Source organism: Scomber japonicus, chromosome 6, assembly GCF_027409825.1.
Source record: "Scomber japonicus isolate fScoJap1 chromosome 6, fScoJap1.pri, whole genome shotgun sequence".
In the NCBI taxonomy this organism is placed as follows: Eukaryota; Metazoa; Chordata; class Actinopteri; order Scombriformes; family Scombridae; genus Scomber; species Scomber japonicus.
In genome coordinates this window covers 13,273,474-13,283,958 of record NC_070583.1, presented here as the reverse complement: position 1 = coordinate 13,283,958, position 10,485 = coordinate 13,273,474, and the positions used below count along the sequence as shown (strand labels likewise).

Below are 10,485 nucleotides of genomic sequence, written 5' to 3'. Positions count from 1 at the left end.
TCCCTACTTTCTCTAAGTAGCACACTCTACTGACGACTCCATGTTCTCTCACCCTTCCCTAAGCCACTTGTCTGTGCTCTCTCTCCCATCAATAGTGCTCTCAAACTGATCCCTTCCTAGCATGTTTTTTTCTTCCTTCCTTTCTTTCTTTTTTTAATTCCTCTCACTCTTCATTCTATGCTGCCTTTCCAAATAATTACAGCAAGACTCTCAAATACCATTCAGCAAACAAACACTGCTGGGGCAGAGGAAAACAAGGGAACAAAAACTAATCTATCCATCTTTGCCTCACTCTCATATTGCACAAGTACACACATGCAGATACAGGCACACATAAGTGCACTGACAATAGACAGTAACTTCCTTCCACTATGCAGTGCAAGGACATAAATATCCTAAGCAAAGATGCTGAAAGATAAGGGAGAAGGGAAGAGGACAAGAGAATAGAAGGGGGAAGAGGAGAGGAGAGGAGAGGAGAGGAGAGGAGAGGGAGAGAAATATATATCACCACATGGCAATGAAACCATGTCCCAGGGGACCGCCTCAAACTTTCCAATCTACAAAGTCACATCCAGGTTACTGACTTCACTCAGCACAAACCTCACCACATATATTTACTGACAGCAAATGGTTGGAGTGAATTCTGAGCTGCAGAAGCTTTTCTAATATATTTATACTGTCTAATATCCCTTACACAAAAATGAAGGTTTAAATCAGGATATTGATGTAGATTTATGTGTCATTATGCATGCGATAATAAGCATGCATTGCTGTATTAAACTTTGCCTTATGTTCTTATAAGACTTTTACATAAATGCCTGGAGGAAAGTGTACCCAAGCATTCCTAAAAATTTTACAAAAAGAGAGCAAAATCAACTTCAGAGAAAACCCTTGCAGATCATTTACAGAATAACAACCAGATATGAGCATGTCATTTTAGTTTGCATTACTTGATGAGAATGTAACTGAAAGTAAAGAAGCCATCAACCACCATCAATCCAGCATAAAAATATATATTAACAAAGACGTTAGAGCAACTTGCTAGAGCTATTGTTGAGCAGATACACAACACTGCGAAATAAAGTATGTAGGTTTCATTTTAAAGTGCAAGTATGAAATATCAAAAATAGTATGACAGGGTAAATGCAACAGAGGCAAGGTAGGCATTTTGAGTGACTGAGAGATTTAAAATGGAGGCAAAGAATACCTTCATAAGTCAAAAGAGAGGCAACATCTACAAATATATACTTGTGTTTGAAGTTTGTTAATTTGGTTAAAACCAGGACTTAAGAAGCTGACCCTAGACCTATGAGGCTGTAAGGGAAGCTGTAACACCAGCCAATACCCAGTGTAAAACTGGAGGATCCCAAATGTCAAATTCTGCATCGGTGCAGAGAGAAAGACATAAGAAGACAATAAAGAGAATGAGAGAAAGAGAGAAAAACAAGAAAAACTTTTTTTTTTTGTGATAGAGAGAGCAAGATAAGAACAGAAAGATAGACACATGCTGCATTTACCGTGCTGAAGTCTTGCCAGTGCACAAACCTCAAGATAGATGTTGAAGGAAAGGTTAACTCCGCTGCGAAATTCAAATATCACTGACACAATAGAGAAAGATTTAAATAAGCAAAGCATTTTTACATTTCACACACACAATAAAGAAACATTTAGCCAACGTTCAATCCCATTGGTTGCCTTTATCTAATATTCCACCAAAGTATAAAATCACTTGGAGATATTAGTGCAGGATAACAAGAGGATTTATTGGGATAAAACCACTCAGCATGGTATAATGGGACAAGGCCCAGCACTCATTTTGTGAAATATAATGGTGGGTGGGAGTTTGGGTGATGGGGGTGAAGGATAAAAAGGTTGCAAAGATATGGGACTAAAGGAACATCATCAATGATCCCAAAACTTTATTTATTTATTCATTCATTTGGGGGTGGCTGTCATGGTGAGGGTTGGGGTTAACAGAGTAATGCATTATGTTTCTAATCAAACTGAGTGCACACTGAAAATGCTGACCATATAGTCTAACCTCTTGGTCAGGGAAAGGGAGGCTTTGTGTGTGTGTGTGTGTGTGTGTGTGTGTGTGTGTTGGAGGGGTAGGTGGGTGTTAGCAGAATATGAGGAGAGTGAGTAGAAAACAAATAGCATTGATGTAATGCTACCATGCTTGCAAAGGCTTAATATGAAGGTGACCTACAGTCATTTGGGCATCATTAATAGTCAAAAGAATTAAGTAATGAATACAACACAAGGTAACATGTTTCATAGTATGCAAGCTTATAAACTGGATCATTGATGATCAATGCTGGAAGTGACTGTTATAGACTAGCTGAGGACCTTTCCTGTTTAATAGGGAAGTATGTGATTTGCTACATGTCTTTCACTTACTGTAAGTTGACATAAGAGAAAGGTTAACACCCATTTCAATTGGAGATCACCACTCTTAGTAGACCTATTTAAACAAAGCAAATTGCATGTCATGCCCATTATAAAACAAAACAGAAATGCAATCTCCTTTCCATGAAAATCGACAAATTTATAGACCTCAAGGTGCCATCATATTTATCCCCAAATCAAAAATATCACCTTAGAAAAGATATAAAGAAATAGTGCTAGGAGAATGTGATCTGTAACACCATATTTAGTCCACAACCACTTCAAACTTGTGTGTGTGTGTGTGTGCGTGTGTGTGCGTGTACTATTTGGTCCCAAAAATGAATCGGGCAAGTATGTTAAGATATCGATTATAAAAATAAATAATAAATCACAGCAAAATGTTAAGCAATTGATGGTTGCTGTGGAAGCAACTAGTTGAGCACTCATTCTCCAGAAGCAACCTCAATGCAAAAAAATACAATGATCAACAATATGGTGCCTAAAAATTGTTTAAACACGTAAAAATTAGTTAAAATATTGATCACCTTTCATTACCTTTTTATTTATTTTTTAAATTTTTGTTGATACAGCTTGAGTGGCTTGCTTTTATTCTGCAAATTCCAAGATGATAAAATTGACAAAAGCATGAAAATGTGACACTGCGCTAAAAAAAAAGAACGAGAGAAAAGAAAAGAAAAAAAAAATTAGCCACTGACAGGTTTCTCAATTGTTTTATATATAGATTATAGCATGAAAAATAACTCATATCAAATATGAGATTTGATGTGTTAGGATAAACATTTTGTGCATTACATAATAACTGCATCCAATAGGCCTACTGTATACCAAGAAACCAATGAATCTGAGCGCCTTAGTATCGCCCTCCAGTGGACTGAACCCACACTGCTACTTTGGAGGGAGTCAGAAGAATTAGATGCGCAAATTCAAAGTACCTCTTTCAATTACATTTCACTTGCTCTCTTGCTTAGTGTTTATTAGCCTACTTCAGCAATACTGATTTCGATAATGAAAATCACAGCGTGCCTCTCTCTGATTTGGTATATCCTTTCATTTAATCCACTTCAAAACCAACAGCAGTCACTCCACTTTTTCTGGCATTGTATGTTCTGTGTCTTGGACCATCAGACTGCATCCGACTAGAACCAGTAAAGTAGTGGTAAATACAAATTGTGCACTGGTAAACTATGATATCCAGCAATTGAAGATAGGATAAATTATCAATAGACAGAAAAAAAATATTCTGTTTGACTTTCTTTCCTTAAACTGGAACTTAAATCCACTCTGTGTTAATCTGCAAATAATAAGGAGCTGGAGTGAGTTTAGATGTTATTGCTCTCCACTACATTCCTGTCTAGCACTATGTTGGTTCAGTTATTCTTTTTCCTTCCTCCAGCAGCATTACCTTATGATGGTTGGCCACAGCTTCAACATGCCAGTTTAACAGACACCAAATACACAGCGCGTCAACAGCGCTCCACACACAGGTTCCCGTGGCATCAACCCTTTCATCATTTGATTGAAGAGTTTGTTTTTATTAAGAAGGCTATACCAGACGCATAATCACTATACATTGATTTAACATTACCTTTACAATTAAATTCTTCACTGAAATTACAGAATAAATATATGCACATTTTTCTTCAAATCTTTGTGAGAGAGAAAACATTAAAAGTGCCTCCTACAAAGCCGTTAGTGGGTGACGATGGGGAATCCAGAAGCAATGGAGGGGGAGGGGGAGGGGGGGGTCTTAACAAAGTGCGTCGAAATATCCAGAAAACCTTGAGTGTTGTCTTATAATAATATCCACAAATGTTTTACCATCCGTGCGTCGGCGCGTCCTTTTTACGAGAAGCACCCTGATATAGACAGAAGTCCTCATTAATAGTAATAACCATATTAATAAGATATAAAAATTAAATAGAACACTGAACTGTAAATGCGTTGCAGTATCTCTGTTCATAATGTGATGTGATAGTTCTGAGTAAATCCCCTCGCCTCCTGCACTGAAGCGAGTGCATGCCGCAAACTGCAGTTCATTTTAATATATGTTTTTTTTTTTTTCTCTCTCTCTTTCCTTTCAATCATTTCCTACCAACTATGCGCACGGCCTCCGGGTGTTTGTACATCCTAGTCAGGGGTAAAAGAGACAGAAAGAAAACCCCCAAGTCAGGGAGACGTCCAGCTCCCGTGCGTCTCATCATGGTAACTCCATAAAAAGGGGTTTTAGCGACAGATGAATTTTAGGATGTTTCGTATGTTTTATTCCCCGGTGCCCTTCTCGTTCCTCTTTTGCTCCCTCTGGGGCATATAGAGATATTTATATATTATAAAAATAACGGCTGTTGACATTGCTGGCTACTCTGAAAAAAAGGCACTTCATTGAAATATCTGAGAATGGCCTCTCCTCCAAAGTGATTTGGGGGGGAAACGTTGTAACTGTAATATAATATTTTATCTTATATCATGCTGCTTTTTCAAGTTTATTTTTTTTTTCAATATTGGTTTTGGGTGATTGTATTTTGAGGGTGGCAAAGTGAATGTGTTGATTTTGTGTTTTGTTTTTCTCCATGGGCTAGAGATGTTAAAACCGGTAAGATTTTTGCAATACTTCGAGGTAATCCGGCTTGGTTTGAAGTTTGGACCTTGACTCAGGGTAATCGCTTTGGGACGGGTCGGGGTAACAGCCTTTCCCCGCCGTGAAAAGCAATGTCTCCTTCAGCTGTGCATCCTGCTGCAAATCTGGGTACTGCATGCCTGGTGGATGCGCATGCGCCACATGCATGTCCTTTAGTTTGGGTACTGTCCCATACAGACAGTCTACAAAGCCCACAGTTGGTGTGGGCATCTGACTGTCAATCACTGTGGGGCAGAGCCCGCCATTCTCGTGAAATCCCGCCATATCAGCTGTGGAGTGGTTGACTGTGACAATGGTGTTGAGTTGAGAGTTGGAGACGGCCAGGGTCCACTCTCTCTCTTTCTCTAACAAGGTTCTATAGTTACTGTTGTTACTGCTGCCACTGTCTTTCTTTTCTGAAAACTGCCCTCTCTCTTCCTCTGCTATTTCCCCCTCCCTTGGCTTATAGATGGGGTTATTACACATCTGAGTCACAGGGTGGGGGATATAGTCATAAACATGACCGTGGGCATGTGTGTGACCGGTGTGAGTGTGTGTGTGCATACTGGGTGTTAGTTTCTCTGGTGTGCCTGCGTTACCAGTACTACTCTGCCTTGGTGGGTCCTCATACATCCTGCAGTGCATCTGGATCCCTGTCAGATCCACCTCAGAACGTTTCCGGAAGGGCAGCTTCTTTCTGCGGCGGAGAACAAAGGCAAAAAGCCCAGCAGCCACAAACACGGCAGAAATGAAGAAAATGAGTAGGCTGAGGATGAGGACAGACAGTGGGACAGCCCCTCTCCCCCTTGCCTCCCCCATGTCCGGGGTCCCTGTGGTGATGCCATCCCCACCAGGCAGGGCCGGCGAGGGTCCTGAGGAATATTTAAGTTCAGGACAGATGACTTCAACTTCCAGTGAACGCAGGTCCTTCCCAAAAGCAAACTCTGGTGTCTTGCAGATGACATCTCCAACCACAATGACAGAGGAGAGCTTTTCCAGCCACTGTTTGAGAGGGATAATATCACAGGAGCAGTCCCAGGGGTTCTGATGGAGATCAATCTGGACGATGGAGGTCAGATGCTCCAGGGCTCCATGCACAGGCAGGGAAAGGAAGTAGTTGTTGCGAAGGTTGAGGCGTGCAAGGTTGGTGCCAGCAAAGGCATCAGTGGGAAGGGAGCGCAACAGGTTGTCATTGAGGAAAACCAGCTGGAGATTTGGCATTAGGGAGAAAGAGTTAGGTTGTATCTCACGTATGACATTATACTCGAAGTAAAGATAACTCAACATCTGAAGCCCCCTAAACATCCCAGGTGTAAGTATCTCAATGTCATTCCCATTCAGATATAAACTTTTTAAGTTTGGCAGGTTAATAAAGGCGCCTTCTTGGACATAGGATATCCGATTGTTTCCTAAATGCAGTAAATCCAAGCTTGAGAAGTTCCAGAAATCAGAACGGTAGATTTTCTGTATTAGGTTCCCACTGAGATACAATTTCTTGGCATTGACAGGTCGTGGCAGGAGGTCGGAGATATTGTGAAAGCCTTTCTCTTTGCAGTTCACTGTTAGCCCCAGGTCATTGATGTGAAGGTTGCACATACATCCAACTGGACAAACTATTGGGATAGGAGGTCTTGTTTGGTAGCCAGCAATGGGAGGCTGGTTGATGCCTGGATAAATGCTACGAGGGGTTGGGGCATTCTTTGTGGGCCGAGGTCGCTTAGTAGGCTTGACAACTCTTTCCTTGTATTCCACAGAAGATGCTGTGTTGTGAAAGGAGGAAAGCATGGAGGAAGGTTTAGTGGGCCATGTGTTTTCATTGCTGAATGGGATGCGGGGAATTCCCAGCTTGGCCTCAATCTCTGCATCGGAAAGCAACGGACAGAGCTCACTGCGCTTGATGTCCCGTAAGTCTTTCCCATGTAAGTGGAATGGATACTCACATGTGATCTCACCCACCAGAGCTGTATAAGGGATTCTCTCCAGCCATGTTTTTAACTGAATAATCTCACACACACAGTTCCAGGGGTTCTCTTCCAGCTGGATTTCCATTAAGCTCCGCCCAACATACTCCAGCATGCCCTTATACGGCAATGTCTTTAGTCGGTTTCCTCTTAGGTCTAGATGTGTGAGTGACACAGACCGGAAAAGATAATTTGGGAGCACAGGGATCAGATTGTCATTTAGTATGAGTACTCTCAATTTGTGAAGGTGCCTGAATGCACCACTTTCAATCCTTTTAATAACATTGTAGTCCGCCTGAAGATACTCTAAACTCTCCAACCCAAGAAAAGTGTCATTCCGGAAAACTTCTAGTTTGTTCTCATGTAGGAACAGCCGTTTGAGTATTCCTAAGCCATTGAATGCACCAGCATGGATATCTTGCAAGGCATTGTTACCCAGATTAATAGATATGGCATTGTTGAGATGGAGGAAGCTGTTAAAGTAAAGCTTCCTCATGGAGTTTCTCTGCAGGTTGAGCTTGAAGGGCCGGCTCCATATTTGGGAGATCTGGCTGACATTTGTAAATCCTTTACTGTCACAGTGGACATGGAAGATGCCCTCTTTGACCTCGCAGTAACAGGGCTCGAAGCAGGGCTCGTCGATCTCCTCGGAGTCCTCTAGTAGTGGGATTGGGGTGGTCCATCCTAAGGCTATGGTGCTCAGCAAGGTAACCCACAGCATCCTCGCTGACACCAAGGGGATGAAGTTTCGGCTCCAGGGAGAGAGCCACTTCACAGCACTGCAACATAGAACAGAGGGAGAAAGAGAGAAAATAAAAGGGAGGGCAAGGGAGGGACAGGTAAATGTGAATGCACACACACACACACACAAACACCCTCAAATAGTGAGGTTTATGGTGAGAAACAAGTAGGGGAGAGAGAGAGAGAGAGAGAGAGAGAGAGAGAGAGAGAGAGAGAGAGAGAGAGAGAGAGAGAGAGAGGATGGGTACATTAGTTTCAGTAAAAAAGCTTTGAAATGAATACCAATGAATAATAGAATGACATTGGAGACTGCTTTGAAATGTTGCAATTTTGCTGGGTATTTCAAACAAAAGTCAGGCCTAGCGCTCTTGGAAGGGCAATATGAGATCCAGCAACGCAAACAAATCTCTATAGTCAGACAGTTAACACCACTATATAGAAGGAGTAGCCATTAATTATACAGCAGATATGCTGGTAAGGTCGCAATAAATCACTTCAGAGATGCTTATCGCCATGAATAAACAAAAGCAACAGCAGGTGGGTGAGGTTAGTGGTGAGGAGACCTGCTGTATTTATTACGTAATAGGAACCTCAATCCTTTTTTCGGTATATTAGAGTCCAGAAAAGAGCGGTGGGAATTAAAGTACACACTGAAGGTCTTACGCAGGAAAAGGACGGAACGGAATGGGTGTCAGCATGGTGACTACTAACTGTTTAATTGGCTTGTTGAGCATTCACCTCGTTAAAATGAACACAATACATTATTGTTGTTATACCTATAGATTCTATATTCCACATATATATGTATTTCAGAAACGAGTTGCACTTACTTCGCGAAAAGTAAACATTGTCACACAAAAGGAAAGAAAGAAAGAAAAAAAGAAAGAATCACAAAAATGAAATCAATCCAATATCGATTGGTCCAATGATTCCGGTATACAGAAAACAGTGGAGCATATTTGCCATTTGCTGATTTTTTAAAATTACAATTTCTTTCTTTCCTTTTTTTTAAAGGCCCCACATACAAACCACGCCAATGGGGTAAACTGGCGATTTAGGGATAGTACTTCTAACTGTGTACAACTTTTGCTTGCTTTTCCAATTCGTGATGCTATTTGAGGGCAGAAGGCACGAGTGAAAAGCGCAGTAAGCGAAGCTGCTGTTTCGAGAGGCTTTGAGAGGTTGTCTGTGCTTGCTGGATTCGAACATTTAAAGGAGGGCAAATAAAATAAATGAAAAAATTAAATTAAATTCTGATAATACTGATGCGAAATGAAGCAAAATTCAGTTTTGATTAATAAAAAAGACTGGCTAATGAATGTTCCGGTCGGTATATCCATGGTGCTAAGTATTTAAAAGTCACACATACATACACACATAGCCTCTGAATATCTTTTTCTGTAGGCTGTGACTTTTTACACACGCACGCACACGCGCGCGCGCACACAGTGCTGTCCGTTCAAACCAGGCTGTTCAAAATCCAGAGGATATGTGGCGGGACTGTGCCTGAGCACCGCCGCTGTCCATGGTGCTGAAACGAAAAGCCCGACGACAGAAGAGGAGGAAACGAGAAAAAACGAAAAAATATTGTAATCCCAAACAGACGTGACAGCAAAACATACCAAGTAAAAAAAATATAACAGATCTTCGATCTTCTCGTTGCAAAAATCACTATTTTGATTTTCCTCTCCATGCATAATCCTCCAGGATCTCTTGACACCGCTTCCATAACACGGATCAAAAAGCGCAGATACGATGTCAAAAAAGTAACAACGACATTTACAGCATATAAAAATATTTCGTGTCATATTATATTCCCTCGGGATGTATCAAATCGGATGGTATACGTACTTAGTTTAGTGGAATTCCAACTTCACATATCCTCCTGCGGTGTGTCCTGTTGTTGCCCGGTGCGTCCCGCTCACCGTCCGATGTCGGGCTGTGAGGGAGAGGAGAGACGGGGGTGACCGAGCCGTGAGAGAAGAACGGGAGAAAACAGAGTGGGAGAGGTGGAATGAAAGAGCAGGGCATTGAGGAGGGAGAGAAAAAGAGATGCGCATGTGAATGAGCCACGGATTCAAAACCAAGCTGGGGAGATTCTCCACAGCCTTGTACTTACATGAATTAAAAGTGCTGCTCATCGTTAGTGTCAATTTCAATACGGCCTATTAAAAGATGTCAATCTTGAATTCATATAGAAGTAAGTTGAATAACGATGATGTCTAACAAGTTCCAGTCTTGCAAAACGGTCGAGAATCCTGCTCTCGTTTACTGAAATTTCCCCCAAAATAACCTTGCTGTCAGTAAAGCGGAGAGAGCAACAGCGCTTATTGAAATACATGCCAAGCATAATGCAGTAGCCTTTCGTCGTGACATTGGCAGGAAAACGGTGAATAAAGAACAAACGGCTATTGATCAGTCGACTGGATCCGTATGATCCGTTATCCTCGATGTATGGAGAGCGCTTGTTGTTCCTTTTTGAAGTCCATAGCTATGCAGACACCAATAAGCATAAACACACAGACACAGACACACAGTGTGACACACACACCTGCATAAGATACCCCTTATGATACACTCATGCACAGGAAAACGTCCATGACAACTCACCTTAGTTTCGTACTGCAATTGGAAAGCATCGGGAAAAAAAGACCACTAGTTTGGATCTTGTTAGATCTCTCTCTCTCTCTCTCTCTCTCTCCCTCTCTCTCTCTCTCTCTCTTTTCTCTCTCTTCTCTCTCTCTCTCTCTCTCTCTCTCT

At 41.6% G+C, this 10,485-nt stretch overlaps 1 protein-coding gene across 1 annotated transcript; it reads right to left on the bottom strand.

Moving 5' to 3' along the window:
• Nucleotides 1-4,908: 4,908 nt before the first annotated feature.
• On the bottom strand, nt 4,909-7,705 carry slitrk3a (SLIT and NTRK-like family, member 3a). Its single transcript, XM_053320867.1, has one exon. The coding sequence runs from the start codon at nt 7,703-7,705 to the stop codon at nt 4,991-4,993; it is 2,715 nt and encodes a 904-aa protein (XP_053176842.1). The 3' UTR covers nt 4,909-4,990.
• Nucleotides 7,706-10,485: the final 2,780 nt, after the last annotated feature.